Below are 21,266 nucleotides of genomic sequence, written 5' to 3' on the forward strand. Positions count from 1 at the left end.
AGGCAGTTATGGAGAGGCAGTGCTGCCGGTCACGAGACAATCAGAGCTCACGGACTGGCAGCCAATCAGCAGTGGCAGCTCCTGATTGGCTCCTGGTCCATGGGCTCCAATTGGCTCGCGACCGGCACCAGACACAAATTGCACTGGCACTGTCTGTCCATGTCTTCCGCTGCCTGCCAGTGTGCCAGCTGTAATTATCCAGTGGTCCGGCCCCAAATCCACACCTGCTGGCTGCTGATGTTACACATGGAGAGGTGGGAGGCTACTGGTGGGACATGGGGAGGTGAGTTGCTGGGGGGACATAATGTGTAATGAGCACTACTACAGCAGCAGCAGTCTCATCTGCCGTTGGGTGGAGTGATCATGGGGGGGGGCAATTTGCACCAGGCTGCGGGGCTCACAATGCTCCCCCTCCCCAGTGCTGCAAAAAGGTTTTTTTATATAAGGGGACATGACCATGCCTCCCACAGTTAGGCCACACCCCCTTCCAACCTGGGCACGGGATGTCTCTCTACGCTCCTGGTTGTGGTCTTTAATAGAACTAATTTAAAACAAACATTATTCAATCTTAAAAGCAAATCACCTATCGCCCACATCTAAATAGATAAAAAAACAAATTATTTCATATACTACAAGCCATCGTAAAAAAGCATCCTAAAAATATCCTTAACACAAATATAAGCTATAAGGGATATAGCTAAGGGTGGCAAAATGTATCATAAGAAGTGGAGCACTGGAGGGGATTAAGGTAGAGACTAGTGGAAAATAATTTGCTTGGAAGAGAAGGAAAGGTGTAGAGGAAGCAAAGTTATCTTACTGGCAACCCAAATTTAATTCTGCCAACCAAATATAATACAAAGTATTAACAAAACAGCAATTTAATTGAATAGTTTGTGCCAGAGAGCATTAGACAGTGTGATTTAACGCATCTTCATGTGAAGGGACACTGATTGTATTTTCTCTTACCAACCAGGTAAATTAAATTTAGGCATCTCATCCTCAGTGCTGATCCCCCAAGACTAACTTAATTTGGCTTAATTTAAGGCGTTTTCTATGACATTCAGTATGCTGGGTGCGGCTGAGGCTCCATGGATCCTCCTCCTTCTTGTCTTCCTCCCCGGACCTCACGCCTCAGTGGAGCATGACATTGCTGATTCCAAGTGTGTGTGCAGAACTGAGTCCAGGTTCAGTGTCTGCTCACAGAGTGGTGCACAAACAAGTAACCACATACCCGCAGACACAAATAAGCACATGCCCACACAGACAGGTGCACACACAAATAAACACATGCCCGCACAGACAGGTGCACACACAGGTAACCACATGCCCACACAGACAGGTGCACACACAAGTAACCACATGCCCACACAGACAGGTGCACACACAGGTAACCACATGCCCACACAGACAGGTGCACACACAGGTAACCACATGCCCACACAGACAGGTGCACACACAAGTAACCACATGCCCACACAGACAGGTGCACACACAAGTAACCACATGCCCACACAGACAGGTGCACACACAGGTAACCACATGCCCACACAGACAGGTGCACACACAAGTAACCACATGCCCACACAGACAGGTGCACACGCAGGTAACCACATGCCCACACAGACAGGTGCACACACAAGTAACCACATGCCCACACAGACAAGTGCACACACAAGTAACCACATGCCCAAACAGACAAGTGCACACACAAGTAACCAAATGCCCATACAGACAGGTGCATACACAAGTAACTACATGCTCACACAGACATTTGTACACAAAGGTAACCACATGCCCACACACACACAAGTAATCACATGCCCACACACAGTAACCACATGCCCTCACAGACAGGTGACACACAAGTAACCACATGCCCACACATACACAAGTAATCACATGCCCACACAGACAGGTGCACACACAAGTAACCACATGCCCACACAGACAGGTGCACACACAAGTAACCACATGCCCACACAGACGGGGTGCACACACAAGTAACCACATGCCCACACACAGGGCCGGATTAAGGTTTGTGGGGGCCCCTGGACAACAAAAAAACAGGGAGCTGATAAAACCCAGGTACCCACAGCCAACTCCCCATTCTAGTCTGAGAATCAAAGTAAAAGGGGATGTGACTGGTGACAGCTCATCCTCTTTATAATGCAGCCAACCAGTAGAAAGTGTAATTTGTGTTACAATATACAAATGTCTTTAAAAGCATGTAAATGGGTTATTATTATTATTATTTTACTTTTCCAATTTCTGTTATGCCAGGTTGCCGTGCGCATGGAATGACTGCTCCAGCGAGAGGGTGCAGACTTAAGGACTGAGGGCTGTCACAGCGCACACACATGTAACCTCAGCACATTGGCATACACACACCCATGTAATCCCAACGGGATGTAGTTATGAGACCGGTGGCCGCGGGAAGCCCGACAAGGGACTTAAGATAGGTGGAGAAATACCGACTCCTATCTTAATCCCGACGCTGGAATCCAGGAGGACGACAGCCTGAACGAAAGCAAGCCGGGACGCCCTTAGTGTTAGCCGCAAAGGGGGAGGGTTATGTTTAGGAAGCATAGCAGGGCTAGTGTTAGGTTTTGGAGGGGAGGGTTAGGGTTATGCACCACTGGGGGGGTTAGGTTTAGGCACGAAGGGGGGAAACTTAGGTTTAGGCACTAACGGGAAGGGTTAGGGTGCGAGGTGGGAAGAGTTAGGGTTAGGCTACAAAACGGGAGGGTTAGGGAGAGAAGGGTGGAGGGTAAGTATACTTACCTAACCCCTGTCGGGATATTAAGCATCGGGATGCCGCTGACGGTATTTTGACAGGAGGCATAACATACCGATTCCAATCCCAACACACATGTGGTATGGGTGGGGGAGTCTTGGGGGTCGCAAGGGGGGGGGCTGAGGTTCCACAAGAGGGGGATTGGAGTCGGAGGGATGTACTAAGGGGAGTTGAGCAACAGGGGAGGAAGCCAAAGGGGTGAGCACTGAGAACAGATTAGTGTCGTTGCTGGTCCACTGGAGCTGGGTGCAGGGGGATGCGGGTCCAGGAGGAGGAGCACCGGTGCCTGTGTGTCACAGTGTGACTCAGTTTTTGACTTGGGTGGGGTGTCAGTGGGGGCCCAGCTGGATGGCTGCTATAAAGATTCCTGTCAGCAGCACAGCTGTTTAAAAAGTTGGCAGATATCTGCTGTGGTCCTTCTTATTACATCCTGGCGATGCTTAGATTTTGAATGGTTACCATTAAAACAGCTGTTTTGGGGATTTTCCGCAAATGTAAGTTTAATAACTATGCCCCAAGTTCTTGTACATTTCCACAACTGTGATAGAGGCGCCTAACACCTGTGGACTCCTGCCACCCATAGGCACCAAATTGTATGGCCCTCTCCTATATTATCCTAACCTGATTGGAAGAATAAGTGCAAAAAAGAGTGTGAATATACAGTAGTCTCTGTTGAGAACTGCAGATGCTTAAAAAGTGAAGGGCAAGGGTTACATTAATCAGGTAGTTTGTTTTCTGCAGTGAGTCAGGTTAGTAAAATAGTCATCTGCAAATCTTTTAGTACAAGAAAAGTAAAGATGCACCGAATCCAGGAATTAGGGGCCTATTTGTTAAGATATGATTTTTTGCCATGTTAATTAACATCTGCTATTAATTTGCCACTATTTGCAATGATAACAAATTAAATTATTTTGCTATTTATCATTTAAGTCATTCTGGGACAGCACATCCAATAAGAGCTCCTTCACCCCTTGCTTGTGGCATGGGTGAAGGAGAAGTTTGTTCTTGGCATGCGCTGAAAGTACAGCTGCTGGAGAGGGATCACAGTTACCTTATAGAGAGCTGCAGTGGAATGTCAGGGCAATAATAAGCAATGAATTTTACCTTGATTTATATCTGAAAATGTAAATATTGTGATTGACAGGCCCTTTAAGAAATCATAAAACAATAACTTTGCTTCCGCCGCCGTTACAGTTTTCCCACCCAATGTCCAGCTCTATTTAGCTTTTATACAAATCTGGAACTGCATGCTTTATACTCACGTTCTGAAATCACAGCACACTCGAAAATCTATATATATGCACCAAGTAAATTCCTTAACACATTTTATTATTCTCCAGCATTACTTAAGACAAAAATACATTTGGTTTTTAATAGTTGTGGCACAACATAACACAGCTCTTATTGGAGTCTATCTTTGGATATTACAAGTTGATGGAACCCTGCCTTTCATTATTCGGGCTTGACAAGAACTAGCTTAAGAATTTACCACCGTCCCCCTTTTACATGGCAAAGTATAGCGTATTTCATGGAGTTTATGTGTGCCAAATCTGGGATCCATAGACTTGTTCTGATTGTATATTCATCATTAATTTTGCATAATGTTGGATCCCTACAGGATCTTATGAAGACAGAAGAACCTGATAGTTTACGGATAATCTTATTAGTATATATTTTTTGGATTATAATATACGTCCTTAGGGTTAAAAGTAACCAAACAAGTCAAAAAAATCCTCTGCCTCTAAACAACAGCTGGAATAAAATTGGCATGCACTAAATGTTTTGCCGTTACACAATAAAAACAGTTCTATTGAAAAAATGATATAAACCGCAGCTAAAGTTATTTTACCTCCTCTGTGTACAATAGCAGAGGCTGTTGTATTGTTGTTTTCATGTCTCAGAAAAAGGCTGTTTTTTTTTTTTCAAATGAAGTAAAGAAACTGTATATTGCATCTTACTCCTTTAGAATCCTAGCAATATACAGTATATACAATCCAAAAGCTGCAATAAACAGTGTACACGTATCTACTCTGCTACTTATAGGATAGTATACATACTATACACCACATAAGACTGCCATGCATTTCATCATGTTAACGAAAGATCAAGGTCTAGTTGCTCAACCACTTAAAGATAAAGTCTACAGAATATTATTGTTCCAATCTGCTTGCAACAATTTATCTCTTTTCCCAGTGTGTATCTCTCATACAATTTGGTTCCTCATTCAGATGCATCTGTATCTTGACACAACCTGTCTGACTGGATTTATAAAATATGTATTCAGAGACAGATATGAACATCAGAGAGTGAGGCATCTTGGAAAATATGATCATTTCAATGCAAAAGACATCCTGGCTACATCATTTAAAATACATTAAAAAAATCAAGCAGTGATAGAAAAAAGAAAGGGGTTACATACCGACAAACACACAAAAGAAAAATCTCACAATGCTCTCAGCACAAACAGTTTTAGTTTAACCAGGCCTGTTAATTAATGTAAACAATCATGGCATCATTTATTAAATTAGAACTGTGACTCATTGTCACAAGCCATCCATGCGAACACCGGAGGACCAGTTGCTGAACTCCTATCAACTGTCCATCATCCCTGCTCTGTTCTGAATTGGTTTCTGTGGCTATTTCCTTCTGGTGCGAACGCTGCTCTGATGCCGGTGATAGCGTTTCACGTGTTTCTGGTTTTGGCGTTGTCTCCTGTTATCCAGTCGAGTACCCAGTCCTCCTGTCATCTTTTGTTACCTGTCGTTTGTGCTATCTAAGCGGCATGGTCTGCATATCTACTACATGCCGTTTGTGTCATCTAGGCGGCACGGTCCGCATATCCACGCTCGGCCTTTTGTGTCATCTAGGCGGCACGGTCCGCATATCTGCGCTCTGCCGTTTGTGTTATCCAGGCGGCACAGACAGAACTCAGTGTACAGAGTGCACAGTTCAGCATCCAGTGGCTTGTGTCAACCCAGTGGCACAGGCCGCAATCCAGCATTCAGGGTACGCAATCCAGCATACCACCGTTTGTGTCAACCTGGCGGCACAGGTCGGAATCCAGCGTCCAGAGTACGCATTCCAGCATACCACCGCTTGTGTCTATCCAGCGCACAGGCCGCAATCCAGCATCCTGAGTACACAATCCTGCGTGCCACCGCTTGTGTCAACCCAGCGGCACAGGCCACAATCCAGTGTCCTTAGTATGCAATCTTGTGTACCACCACCTGTGTCAACAGGTCTCTCACCAGACTACCGCTGCCAAGGCTGCTGCACGGCCCAAAGGCCGCATCTCATTCTATGGCCCACTGGCTACAGCTTGCCAAGGTTTACTAGCCCCCAAGACTGCTGCACGGCCCAAAGGCCGCATCTTATATAACTGCCCTCGGGCCACGACTAGTCAAGAGACTTACCTGCCCTCAAGGCTGCTGCATGGCCCAAAGGCTGCATCTTATTCTATGGCCCACTGGCCACAGCTTGCCAAGGTTTACCAGCCCTCAAGGCTGCTGCACGGCCCAAAGGCCGCATCTTATATAACTGCCCTCAGGCCATGACTAGTCAAGAGACTTACCTGCCCTCAAGGCTGCTGCATAGCCCAAAGGCTACATCAACTTCTTCAGCCCTCGGGCCACAACTAGTCAAAGTCTCCAGCCCTCAAGGCTGTTGCTGGACTCATTCTCTCTTAGATATATCCGAATCCTAACACTTATCTCAATAATCCTCCCTCCAATAACTAACAGAATTATAAGCCTCCCCTGTACGTGACTCACGCGGTTCAGGAGATTCTCACCTCTCCAGATAGCAGACAAGTTTGTGATCATGAGTTAGATGCTGTCAATTCAGCTCCGGTAACAGCTATCTAATACTTTCACTTTCCAAACTCTCGATGTTGTATACAAGGGACAAGGTATTCTTACTGGTAACTATGGGGTTGGGTATTTGCAGAAACGCGTTGATCCTCTAAATGGTTATTCCAGATTTATGGTTATACAAGCATGTGTGAGAGAAGGGTGTTTATTGGAGAAATATATCTCTAGGTTGGAGTGCTAAGGTGGATACACACTGAACGATGTGTACAGAGATGATATGTCAGCCTATATCGTACCACAGGTACACATCATTTAATAAACGCCGGCACGATCACTCATTCCGTTCTTCATTAACATGAATGGGGCCACATGTGATGCGATATTGTCAGGTTTGATGTGCAGCACATCATTCCTAACGTGTCGCATGTGACTGCGGGAGCACCCATATTGTGTATCCACACTGCACGATATGCACAATTCTATTGTTCCAATTTGGCCAAATCGGAACAACATTGTCCCAGTGTGTACCTGACACTAGTTTAAAGCTTACCTTTAAAAGATTACACAGTTCCAAAAAAAATAAAAACTACTAAGAACAAAATCAGAAGAAAGCTGACAACAAACAGTTATGGTCTTCTGGTCCAGGAGCAGGTCCTAGATAACTGTCCTCATTTATGCACTGGTAATGCTGTATTTCATATTTCCCCATCCAATTAACCATTACACTAATGAATCAAAATGGAAACACACTAAATTACACAAAGTGCAACTTTACAAATGTTTTAATCATCTAATTTGGACATACTAAGTAAGATTAGTCATTTGCTTATGCTCAGTATGCTGCAATTGCTGCACCTGAAAAAAAACAACTATTTTTTTAGTAGATTAGCTAGACTGGTTGGAGTTGGGCAATTTCCATCATTAGGTCTAACGACAAGGTATAGGTCATCAGTTTAGACCTCTGCCGTAAGAAATATTTTTTTTTTCTTATTTCACTTACTACATTTTGTTGTCCCTTAAAAGTCAAAACTCATTTCCTGGAGTTTGCCTCAGTATTAACAACCATGATGCCTAGATCATCTTCCATCATGTTTATAACAAACTATTCTTGTGTTTATATAATATTGGCCTAGTTATGTCACACTTGTACTTCTAACAACACAATGTAATAAACAAATTCCTGATAAATTCCAACATACGGCAAACACATTGTGCGAAAAAGAATCCTCAAACTGCACCTACCACTGACAAAGTGTGAGTAGCCTGGAAAGTTCATTCAATGAAAAAAAAATAATATCTAATAGTGACAAGAAATTATTTGCCTTATCATTTGCTATATACTAAGGTGACACTTCATTGTTTTTTTATACCATTATATCCCACATATCTTTTCATATCTAATATCTAATAAATTTTTGACTTTAAAGATTATGATGACATATTTTTGCCAATAGATATATATTTAATGCAATAATTACTTAAATGTCATTTCTAATTAAACTAGATGTCATCGTATTACTAGGACAAGCACCATATGTATATATGTCTTTATAATAAAAACATATAATCTAATTAATGGGATACAGTCACAATAAGAGCACAGTACTATTTTGAACACAAATATACAGAAATCTTATATTACCTGTATGGGTACTGCATCCCACCAACAGAAGCATATTCAATGTAATTCTGAATTTAATCAATACATCCTGTGGTAGAAATAATATCATATTTCCCAAAACTGGAAGAAACGCCGCTAACACAAAACATTTCCACTTTAGCCCGTGTCATATTCGTTTCCAGAGAGGCCACACCCATTTAGACAAGCCCCGCCCTTTCCCCTTTGCAAATTAATAATGTTGACAATATATGTATAAAAGTCTGTGCAAGGTAAGTTTAAAATCAGTGAGTTGTAATGTCAGAACGCACCGATTATAAACTTGCTCTGCACATTAACATTGACTTTACAGCGACAGATATGTTGTTTGCCACACAAGCTGGCAGTATTTGCTCTCACATTACAGGTATGGTCCGACACTATACGTACACTTATTTTGATATTTGACATCATCAACAGTTTGCACTTGTACCAACCTGTCCTTGCTGCAAATATAAACACGTAAAAAAAAAACCATAAAACAGGTGTATTTATGCTTCTGACCAACTCTGCATAACCCATATTACCTACATGAGAACCTGTTACCAACAGTGGCAGATTTTAAATAGAGGCTGCAGCCCCCCCCAGTAACACCCGCTAAACCCCAGTGAGAAAGAGTGTCTCTTCGGAAGGCGGTGGCTTCATATTAGAAACATCTGCTAATCACAGCCAGACAGGCAGGGAGGTGTGTAAATAATAATAGCGCACCTTTAATGTTTTCAGCTGCTTCCTTACTTCTTATAAATAATAGGAAGTGAACAATATAGGTAATGGGGGAACGCTGTGTGTTTAAGGGAAGAAGTCTGCTATTCAAGGGAAGAAGTCTGCTATTGACGAAACGCGTTGGGATCCTGCACCCCACCTGACCATACCCTCCATATATATGAAATAAGATAAGCTTTTCATTTTTTAACAACTTTGCATTTATTTATATTTTTTATTTATTTATACAGTATTTTTGATTAGTGTCATTATGTCTTTCCATTCATGTTTTTATGTTGATTGTACTTATTAAATTTGTATTTTTATAAATACTTATGGTCTAGATCTATTTGGTAGACGTATATATTGCTCATTTTGCACATTTATATAGTGATTGTTTGCACATTTTCTGCACTTCAAAGCACTTTAAGGCGCTCTGACCTAACCACATTGTTCTCACATCATTTTAAAAAGTCACTGACCACGACTTAGACAGATTTGGTTGAGCTGACACCCCATTTGCTGTGGGGGATTAGGCTTTGTCTCTAGATACTGTTATCCAAGTTACATCACATACCACTGGCGCTGTAAAACCTTATAGACACATGCATATATATATATATATATATATTTTTTACTATTTGAAAATTGCAACCCACATTTCCAGAATGCGTTAGCCATACGCATTCAAGATTTATCATTCACTTTAAAATTAATGTTTCTAAATATTTTTATTTTTTTAAAACTGTGCTAATTAAATAATATAGCGAAAGGTGGACATGTCGATGACACTCTGTCACATACAGTGGCATCTTGGTATCCAGATAACTCGCGTCCTCATCTCCAGTTCCGCTGCACCTGTGGAAATGCGCGCCCATACAGGTGAGTATGGTTTTCTTTGATTAATACAGGTATAAACGGTGCTCATTTTATCCTTCTATACCCTTATCCTTCTATGTGTCCATGAGGAAGGATAAGGGTACAGCTGTTGGTCTGAAGGCTGTGTATTCCCGCAGAGGATGAAGGACTGGCAGTTTATTTGACCACCCTAGCTCACTTGCGCTAAGTACCTTTATTACACCGTCATGCCTCTCCATGATTTGTGGGCAAACACAATTTGTGTATACACTTTTTTCATGCTACTAATCTTTCTATAAAGACTTTTTTTTGCATTTAGCAAACGTGCTGGCTCTTTGTTTGGACTTTGAATGGTGAACAATCATACAGGGACAAATAAAGAAGACAAAATAAATGCAGATATGAGAATACAGGGTAAGAGAGTCTTCCTTCTAATCGGAAAAGGGCACAGCTGTGACAGGAGGAGCGAGTGTGGCACAGAACAGTTGTGTTACTCTAGTAAGGGAGGCAATGGGTTTTCAGAGAATGTTTAAAAATTTGAAGAGGGTGGGAGAGTCTGATTGGGAAAAGTAAGGAATCCCATCATTTGGTAGTGGTATGGTATGAGGTTTTGTAGGCAGTAGTAAAAGGTGGTTATCAGAGACCAGATGAAACACAGGCCAAATATTTTTGAGATGAGGGGACTGTATAGGAAGGGATTTGGTGATATGGAATTGGTATGATTTACAGCCGGACCCATGCCCGGCGGTTGGAATCCCGTCAGCGGCATCCTGGCAGAGGAGGAAATCCCGATTGTCCTAAGGTAAGTACTAACTAACCTATTTCTACCTCCTAACCCTAACCCTCCATTAGGGTTGCCTAACCCTAACCTTCCCCCCCCCCAGTGCCTAACCCTAATCCCCCCTCTGAGTGCCTAACACTAACTCCCCTTCCCCTAGCCTACACTTAACCTCCCGGGGGGGTGCCTAACCCTAAGTGTCCCCCCCCGGGAACCCTAGACCTAACACTCCCCCCCACGGCTATCCACGCTCGGTGCCTGGCGTCCCTTGGATCGGAATGCCGGGCGTCAGGCTCCCGGCGTATGTCTAATGACAGGCGTCGGCATATCGACATGACAGTCGGGAAGCTGGCTGTCGGGATTAGATCCACTGGCTTCCCGACTGCATGCCGGTGATATAAATCATATGTGTGGATATAGGGCACTGTTGCTATAATTCTGTGTGTTCACAGGTCTCTGCTGGCATAATCAGGTGTGCGGGCACAAGACATTTGTGATATTATAATGTGTGGACTGAGGTCTTTGCTTGTATAACCATATGTACAGGGTACTACTGAAACAATCATGCGTGTTGGCACAGGGCATTGCGGGTATAATCATGTGTGGACAGGGATATCTGCTGATCCTCTGGTACATTCTTGTATATGGACATAGAGCACTATTGTACAGCTGATATATGTTAGTAATAGCAAGTAACTGCTTTGTTTGGAGATTGTCTGTTTCGGTTTCTTGTCACTTGCCACAAAAGGTGCTGATCGTACCTTGTCCTAGAATTTGTTTTTGGATAAAGGCCCTCATTCAGAGCCGTACGCTCTGAGCAGAGCGCACGCTCTGAAAGAGGGCCGCCCTCCATGAAAATGGAGCGTCCTCCTGGATGCTCGTATAGCTGTGGGTCACCACCCACAGCCTATACGAGCGTGCATTTTGATGGCCGCGATGGTCGTGACCATCGCGACCATCGAAACTGCGATCCGGAGCCTGCGGTTGAGGTCCCGTCAGGGAGGCACGCCCCCGGCACGCCCACCAAAGGGGGCGTGCTGTCAATCAACATCGACAGCACGCCCCCTTTGATCAGACACAACGAGCTAAGGACTTTCCTTCGCTCGTCGCGTCTGGCGCATGCGCACGACGGAGCTCCCTCCATCGTGCGCATGCTCAGTGCATAACATCGACCCACTTGCGAGCGGACAGCCGCTCGCGAGTGGGTCTGAATCAGGCCCAAAGTCTTTTATTTAAGAAATTCTGTAATTTTATCAAAACTAACAAAAATAGGCAAAAAAAAAAACATAATTACAAAAAAAGCCCCCTCAAAAAATTTACATTGGTTCCATAATTACTAAGAATAAGCTATATAGTATCAATGACGAAAGAGGAATTACTAGTGTCCTTTAAGTAAGAAATCATCTTGCCAACTTTGAGTTCAAGTCATACGTATGTCATTATCATGATTGTCCTATACTTTTAATGACACGCTCTTTATACTTTGTACTTCTCAGTTGCACTTTGACAGAGAAGCATATATCTAGGTGCTCTTTACCTAATGCCCAAAATAAGTAATCTATGAGAAAATGTTTGATCTATTGAAAGCAGTGGTACTAAAGTGGAAGAAGGGTGGACATGGTGTAACATTTCACTTTTGTGTATTGTACTCCAGATTTTTTCCACCATCTTGCAAACCTAGGTAGAGTTTTACTGTGCAGAGGGAGCCTGTGCACCTAGATGCTGGCTGGACGGGCCACTTGCGCTGCTAATGAGGTCTTCTGTCACCTATTCTGCCCATCAGAAAATAATTCTAAGCTAAAATCTCTAACTATCAATTTCATTTAATTTTCTTTAGTTAACAAAAATCTGCTTATAAGAAAAACATCAGCTTTGGCTAAAATTAAACATGCAGCCAGTAATCTGGCCTAGAATGGAATAATTATTAGCTGCTTTTACATCTCGTGAAACAATGTTTTATTTTAGGAAAGTAATAAGAATCTTTTGATTATGGTTATTTTGATTTAGACGTGCTGGAAAATACAGACAGCTACTGATTTCATCTTTTTCAGAAAAGAAAATTATTAGAAATTAGTTTTTTCCAAGGCAACATATTTAAGTAGCCTGTATTAAATACCATGAATTACTTAAATGTAACAGAATTAAATGCTTAGGACAAAGTGTTGTTACCAGGGGCTTTTTAAGAGAGGAGGGGGCCCGTCTGTAGCCTCCGTTTGGGCCCCCTCCTTTCTGTTAGTGCAGTAGATTCTGGCTTCTTGCCAGAATCTAGTGCATGCGCGGGTCTCCGGTAAAATGGCACCCGTGCCTTTGATCCCGGAGACATCTTTTCTGCACATATGCGAGTCACCGGGAAAATGGGCCCACGCCTTTTATCCTGGAGACATCTTTTCTGCGAATACGCGAGTCACCGGGAAAATGGCCGCTGACATTTTCCCTGTGATTTTTTGAAGCTCCAGTCCGGCGCTGCAGACCAGGACACCGCAATCTGCAGAAAGGTAAGTATAACTAAATATGGGTGCATGGCGTGCAGTGTGGGCATGTGTGGGTCCAGGGGCCCGTGTGCACCACACACCATGCACCCATTATAAATACGTCCCTTTTTGTTACATTACTTGCTCTTTAGATAACAACTTTTTTCCCAATGGAGGTAGAATTTGCTGACGTACAGTAGAAGCTATGCAAGGTACATTTGGTATTACGAATGTATCTTGCATAGTTAGGCACTGCACATACTCCATAGCCAAGAGTATGCTAGTACATGTAATGTAGAGTCATACGCAATTCAGTCACATCTCTACTTGTAGCTGAAGGGGCGTAATTGAGTTGTATCGCAGCATTCTCATGTAGTCACGTCAATGAAATTGTGGACTATGAAGAGTTGTGCTTGCACCTAATTATGGGAGAAATGTATCAAGCCTTGGAGAGAGATAAAGTGGAGATAAAGTGCCAACCAATCAGCTGTCATTTTTCAAACACAGTCTGTAAAATTACAGTTAGGATCTGATTGGCTGGTACTTTATCTCTCTCCAAGTCTTGATACATCTTCCCTATGCCTCGTTTCAGACTGATCACTTGCATTAGATAGGGCTGGTGCAAGTGTGCACTGATAATGATGATATTTAGACCGCAGAGATACGTACAATTCTGCACTCAGGCAAATAGATACATTCATTTTCCAAGCCACGTGCGTTCAATTCTGGAACACCCCCGCAGAGTATTATTACAGTAGGAAAGAGAGGAATGTTAATTGATACATGTTATTATTATTTTCATAGGATCGTCATCAATGCATCTACAAATCTGATGTCAACACAGAGTTTGGGGATTGTTTTCGGACCGACTCTTCTGAGACCAGATAGTGACCCGGGAAACATGGCAGTCTATATGGTTTATCAAAACCAGATCGTCGACCTTATGTTAATGGAATTTGATGCACTTTTCTGCTGAATATTGTAACTTAGCAGAATCTGTTTGAAACAAAATTGATTACCAGAGTGTCATTTTTTTATCTGCCAATGTATAGATCGCACAACGTAAATCACTTTCATCATTCACTTTCAGTTTTTCACGCTTTTATCAGTATGTTTTGTTTTAGTTTGTTTTTTTTCTGCCTAATTTACAAAGTCTAGCACAGTATGACCAAAGATGTAGTGTGATATATCACTGTATTTAGCTGAAACTATATAATTAGTACCCCCATTTTCAAATTAGAAAAAAACCTTCACATAAGGTTTGACACATTCAAAAGGAAAAATAGCAATTTTTGGCTACCTTAATATATATTAATGTGCACAATAAAACACTATGGTGACACATCGCTAGACTGGATTCCCCCCTTAATGTCAGAGTTTGTGAAAGTAATTTATCAGAGTATCAAATGTATTTGAAGCATCCACTGGTGCAAAAATCCCATAACTCTCTGCTTTGGTCGCCAACCATCTACTTTTTGTGAGCACTTCATGTGTGTTAGTGATACAATATTACTATTAACCTTCATTTTTTCACCCTGACATCAGTGGCATTTCTGCTGATGGGGAGATTTGTGCATCTCCTCAACAGAGGAGTGGGGCAGATTGGTGGCGTTCCTTGCCTAGGGATAGGCTGTGTCTTCTTATATACACACATCAAAATGACATGTATGACAAGACTATTTAAATGAGATTTAATGGGTGTAGAATGGGCACTTATGGGGGCATTCCCTGATTTATGGTGTAAAAAACAACATTTAACTCTATTATGAGGCAGAGGAGTAGCGTGGAACTATGGCGCCCAGAGAAAGTGCATGTCATAGCGCCCCCCCTTCCTCCCTGTACTGAACTGTACCTTTGGGGTATAGCCAGCCTGTGGGGGGAATACTGAAGTGAAGAGAAAAACAGCAAACAGTGGAGTATGATGCTGAGCATTGAGGTCCCATTGGTGGAATTGAATGCTTTAACGGGTAGCTCCTTTGGCACTGCTATATTTATGTATAGCACCTAGGATCTGACTTTTATCTACTTAGAATCATTCTTATTAGTCAATTGAGGAGATTGTATTATATATTCTGATCATTTCACTTAAATTGACAGAGTACATGTGCTAGAGTGAGATTTCACAGGGGGCGCAGCTTATTACTGCAGTTACTACCCCATGCAGTTTTCACTGGAGTGGGAACACCTATGGGAAGCTCCCTTTTCAGTTAGGCTCCTGCTTCGCAAATATACATTGCACCTATATTATGTGAGTACTACTAACCATGTTCTGTCTACCATTATTATTATTATTTCAGGGGAGGGGCAAAGAGTCGATCAGAGAGGGGTGGTGACAGAAGCCAATAAGAAAGGAGTGGACAGGGGCAAAGAGACGATTACAGCGTAGATAGGGGAAGGAATTAAAGAGGTGAGAAGTGTAATCAATCTGACAGCTAAGGGGAGGTGACAGAAGATGATCACAGAGGAGGGAGGGCCGGCAATCTGGGCAGCTTGAGGGAGCATGAAATGTAGAAACAGATCTCAGATTTGTAACTTATTTAGGATATACAGAAAACAAACCAAGATAAAACTAACAGGCAGCAGTCACACTGTGCAGCGCCCCATGAGTTCAGGAACCCTGGATGGCACCCTCTGTCCATTTTGGCGCCCGGAGCTCATGCTCCACTGGAACCACCCTCGCTACACCCCTGTTAGGAGGTGTCCTGCACAATAGGATGCCAGTAGCACCTTCCCGGTCAACTTTTAAGAGTATCTTTATTTACAGCTTTCTTAGCCTTCATTAAATATGTTATGTGTCCCATGTTTTAGTTGATCATACTACGCCATTATCCTGGCTGACCCAATGTTTTTACCTTTTCCTTGACATTGTTTATGTATAAGCGATCAATAAAGATTACATTTTTCTTACTCTTTTTGATCTGGAAGTGCAATATAACATGAAAAGTATAATCTCACACAGATTTCAATATTTGCAGAATATTTATTATTTAGTAACAGTTTCTTATATAGCGCAGCATATTCCGTTGCGCTTTACAATTGGAACATTAACAGAACAAAACTGGATAATAACAAACAGATATATAGGTAGGAAGGCCCTGCTCGCAAGCTTACAATCTATAGAATGATACATATTTATACTATTATGTTACATTGTCAACGTGCTTCTTCTTATATAATAACTTATTCTATCACCGTGATTCTTCCTACTGGTGACCTTCTATAAATTAACTTTTTTCTACAGATGACTTTTTCTAGCACTTCGCTTCTTCTTACAGGTGACTTCAACTGTCACTGCACTGCTTCCTACATAATAACTTATTCTATCACTGTGCTTCTTCCTATAGGTGCCTTCTGCTATCTGCTAATTTTTTTTCTGCAATCAGTTATAGCTGAAATCATATAAGGAGTATAATGCAAGTTATTGGCCGTTAGGTGAAGACTGGGGTGTATATTTACTAAAGTTTGATGTTGATTGAATTTAAATTGATCTAAGTTGATGTTGTGTTTCTGGGGCTAAATCACACATTTATTAACACTTAAAAACAAAATAAAAAATTATCTGTTAGTAAATGTATGATTTAGCCCCAGAAACACAGCTATTTAGATCCATTTAAAATTGATCAACATTGATGAAAATCAACTTTTAGTAAATACAGCTCCTGGTGTCTGCTGCCACTAGAAAGATGTATGCCAAATAGAAAGATAAAAAAAACATGGTGTGCAATGTGTTTGATTCAATATATAGTAACTGTGTTTGGGATTCCACACATGGAAATTAAACATTGGACAATTTTTTACCATTGTCCGACACTGGTTTCTTTGCAACAAAGAGATGAAGAGGTAATGCTGATAATTCTGTACGGGACTCCAAAACCTAGAAGAAGATTGCATAAGAGTCGATATAGTGCATACCAATGTAGATCATGGATTGTTCTTCCCAAAATCACCATACATTATAACACTCACTTTACATTTATGGTAAATGCGTTTTAGATATTTAGGGGCTGATTCTAAGTTGGGTGCAAACCAAAAAAAAAACAAGTAACTTTGTATCCAGAACAAACCTTGTTGCAATGCAAGGGGTGCAAATATTTAAAAAAATTCTTCCATACAGGGTAAATACTGGCTGCTTTTGCATGTAGGTTGCAAATGCTGGACAGTTTTATTTGTACACTGCAGTTTAGATTTAAGTTTGGAAACACCCCACCCAAATTAAATCTCTCTGCACATTTTACATTAGCCCCAACTGCAGTGCAACATGGTTTTACCAAGGTGCACAGCAACTTGCCCTACTTTGCTTTGCCCCCCACTCAGCCCCTTAATTTTGAATCCAGATGTCGATCAATAAATAGAGTGTTGGGTTGGTGGCAGTGGCGTCCCTCCCCATGGTAACACCAAGGGCAGGGAGGGTTGGCACCCGGGTGACACCTGGGTGTGACCCACACTCCCCGAGTTCCCTTGTGACACCACTGGCTGGTGGTACTGTATATGAAACAAGATTCTATTATATATATATATATATATATATATATATATATATATATATATATATACACATTAGGGTTGAGCGGGTTTGGATTTCTGAAATCCGAACCCCCCCGAGCCCCCCCGATCCGAGGCAGATCCGAGTCAGGCTCGACTTTTCCCGCCTGACTCGGATCTGAAACCGAGGCAAAACGTCATCATCCCGCCTTCCGGGTCTCGCGGGTTTTGGATCCTATATAAGGTACCCGTGTCGGCGCCATTTTCTCACTCGGCTGTGGACAGTGAAGAGGGAGGGTGGGAGTTAGGGCTGGCTGGGCTGTGTAGTGTAGTGTAGTGCAGAGTAGTGTTGTGCTGTGCTGTGCTGCGCTGTGCTGCTGTTGTCCATAAGGGCTGTGTCCACTACTCCAAAGTCCATAGGGGCTGGCTGTGTTGTGCTGTGCTGCTGTTGTCCATAGGAGCTGTGTCCACTCCTCCAAAGTCCATAGGGGCTGGCTGTGTTGTGCTGTGCTGCTGTTGTCCATAGGGGCTGTGTCCACTCCTCCAAAGTCCATAGGGGCTGGCTGGACTGTGTTGTGCAGTCAGTTGTCCATAGGGGCTGTGTCCACTCCAAAGTCCTGTGCAGAGTCCCAGTCCTAAAGGGGTGCTGTAGTGTTGTCCAGGGGGTGCTCTGTCCATCAGGGGTGCTCCCCCCAAGTGCAAAAAAAAGAAAATATTTTCTGTGTTTGTGAATAGTAGCCGCACGTGCATCAACAAAGTAGTGCCAAGCGTGCGCCTGTGTCATAAGTAAAGGGCCAGCTGGCTTGACCGTTAAAGGGTGCTGTAACCCCCAAAGTACACTCCAAACAAAATAAAAAAATATTTTCTGTGTTTGTGAGTTGTGTGCGCAGTAGCCACACGTGCATCAACAAAGTAGTGCCAAGCGTGCGCCTGTGTCATAAGTAAAGGGCCGGCTGGCTTGACTGTTAAAGGGTGCTGTAACCCCCAAAGTACACTCCAAACAAAATAAAAAAATATTTTCTGTGTTTGTGAATTGTGTGCGCAGTAGCCACACGTGCATCAACAAAGTAGTGCCAAGCGTGCGCCTGTGTCATGAGTAAAGGGCCGGCTGGCTTGACCGTTAAAGGGTGCTGTAACCCCCAAAGTACACTCCAAACAAAATAAAAAAATATTTTCTGTGTTTGTGAGTTGTGTGCGCAGTAGCCACACGTGCATCAACAAAGTAGTGCCAAGCGTGCGCCTGTGTCATAAGTAAAGGGCCGGCTGGCTTGACCGTTAAAGGGTGCTGTAACCCCCAAAGTACACTCCAAACAAAATAAAAAAATATTTTCTGTGTTTATGAATTGTGTGCGCAGTAGCCGCACGTGCATCAACAAAGTAGTGCCAAGCGTGCGCCTGTGTCATAAGTAAAGGGCCGGCTGGCTTGACCATTAAAGGGTGCTGTAACCCCCAAAGTACACTCCAAACAAAATAAAAAAATATTTTCTGTGTTTGTGAATTGTGTGCGCAGTAGCCGCACGTGCATCAACAAAGTAGTGCCAAGCGTGCGCCTGTGTCATAAGTAAAGGGCCAGCTGGCTTGACCGTTAAAGGGTGCTGTAACCCCCAAAGTACACTCCAAACAAAATAAAAAAATATTTTCTGTGTTTGTGAGTTGTGTGCGCAGTAGCCACATGTGCATCAACAAAGTAGTGCCAAGCGTGCGCCTGTGTCATAAGTAAAGGGCCGGCTGGCTTGACCGTTAAAGGGTGCTGTAACCCCCAAAGTACACTCCAAACAAAATAAAAAAACATTTTCTGTGTTTGTGAATTGTGTGCGCAGTAGCCGCACGTGCATCAACAAAGTAGTGCCAAGCGTGCGCCTGTGTCATAAGTAAAGGGCCGGCTGGCTTGACCGTTAAAGGGTGCTGTAACCCCCAAAGTACACTCCAAACAAAATAAAAAAATATTTTCTGTGTTTGTGAGTTGTGTGCGCAGTAGCCACACGTGCATCAACAAAGTAGTGCCAAGCGTGCGCCTGTGTCATAAGTAAAGGGCCGGCTGGCTTGACCGTTAAAGGGTGCTGTAACCCCCAAAGTACACTCCAAACAAAATAAAAAAATATTTTCTGTGTTTGAGAATTGTGTGCGCAGTAGCCGCACGTGCATCAACAAAGTAGTGCCAAGCGTGCGGGTGTGTCATAAATAAAGGGCCGGCTGGCTTGACCGTTAAAGGGTGCTGTAATCCCCAAAGGGCATTCCAAACAAAATAAAAATATTTTTTTGTGTTTGTGAATTGAGTGCGCAGTAGCCACACGTGCATCAACAAAGTAGTGCCAAGCGTGCGCCTGTATCCCATAAATAAAGGGCCGGCTGGATTGACCGCTAAAGGGTGCTGTAACCCCCAAAGGGCACTCCAAACAAAATAAAAAAAAAATTTCTTTGTTTGTGAATTGTGTGCACTGTGGCTGCACGTGCATCAACAAAGGAGCAGCGCCAAGCGTGCGCCTGTGTCCCATAAGTAAAGGGCCGGCTGGCTCATTTCTTAAAGGGTGGTGTAACCCACAAAGTGCACTAGTCTCCAACAAAAATAAAAAATTATTTTCTGTGTTTGTGTGCGCCTTAGCCGCACGTATATATCAATATAACATAAATGGAGGACCAAACTTTCTCCGATAAAAATAAAATAGGGAAAGATCAAGAACCACTTCCTCCTAGTGCTGAAGCTTCTGCCACTAGTCATGACATAGACGATAACATGCCATCAACGTCGTCTGCCAAGGCCGATGCCCAATGTCATAGTAGAGGGCACATACAATCCCAAATGCAAAGTTCAGGAAAATGACCTTGAAAAAACATTTAAATCATCTGAAGAGAAACGTAAACTTGCCAATATGCCATTTACGACACGGAGTGGCAAGGAATGGCTAAGGTCTTTCCCTATGTTCATGACTAGTGGTTCAGCTTCACATGACGATGGATGCCCTCCTCCCACTAAAAAAATCAAAAGAGTTAAGCTGGCAAAAGCACAGCGAAGAACTGTGCATTCTAAGAAGATATCACAAATCCCCAAGGAGAGTCCAAGTGTGGTGGTGGTTGCGATGCCTGACCTTCCCAGCACTGGACGGGAAGAGGTGGCTCTTTCCACCATTTGCACGCCCCCTGCAAGTGCTGAAAGTAGCACCCACAGTCCACTTGCTGATATGCAAATTGAAGATGTCACTGTTGAAGTACAACAGGATGAGGATACTGGTGTAGCTGGCGCTGAGGAGGAAGTTGGTGAGGAGGATTCTGATGGTGATGTGGTTTGTTTAAATCTGGCTCCGGGGGAGACAGTTTTTGTTCGTGGGTTGAAAAAGCCAATCACGGTCATGCCTGAGCAGAAGACCAAACATTCCACCTCTTTGGTCTGGCAATATTTCTATTAAAATCCGGACAATAACTGTCTTGCCATAAGTACCATATGTAAAGGTGAAAAAAGTAGGGGTAGGGACGTTAACCACCTAGGAACATCCTCCCTTATACGGCACCTGCAGCGCGTTCATAAAAAGTTACTGTCAAGTTCAGAAACTTTGGCTAAGACCGTAAGCAGTCCAGGGACACCTAAATCCCGTTGTCCTGTTGTATCCAAGCGCCTGCAAACCACACCGTCAACTCCCTCCTCGTCAATTTCCTCCTTAGTCAGGATCGGAAGTAGTCCTGCAGGCCATGTCACTGGCATGACTGACTCTCCTATCCG

General features: G+C 43.0%; 1 protein-coding gene across 2 annotated transcripts in view; it reads left to right on the forward strand.

Moving 5' to 3' along the window:
* Positions 1-14,404, forward strand: part of ARHGAP15 (Rho GTPase activating protein 15) — a 724,185-nt gene extending 709,781 nt beyond the window's left edge. For both annotated transcript variants that reach the window (XM_088474917.1, XM_088474916.1), the window contains one exon: positions 13,874-14,404. In XM_088474917.1, the coding sequence (XP_088331043.1) occupies positions 13,874-14,045 (172 nt within the window). In that variant the 3' untranslated portion in view covers positions 14,046-14,404. The remainder of the gene's footprint in view (positions 1-13,873) is intronic.
* Positions 14,405-21,266: the final 6,862 nt, after the last annotated feature.

This window comes from Taudactylus pleione, unplaced genomic scaffold (assembly GCF_031769625.1).
Source record: "Taudactylus pleione unplaced genomic scaffold, aTauple2 ptg000156l, whole genome shotgun sequence".
NCBI lineage: Eukaryota > Metazoa > Chordata > Amphibia > Anura > Myobatrachidae > Taudactylus > Taudactylus pleione.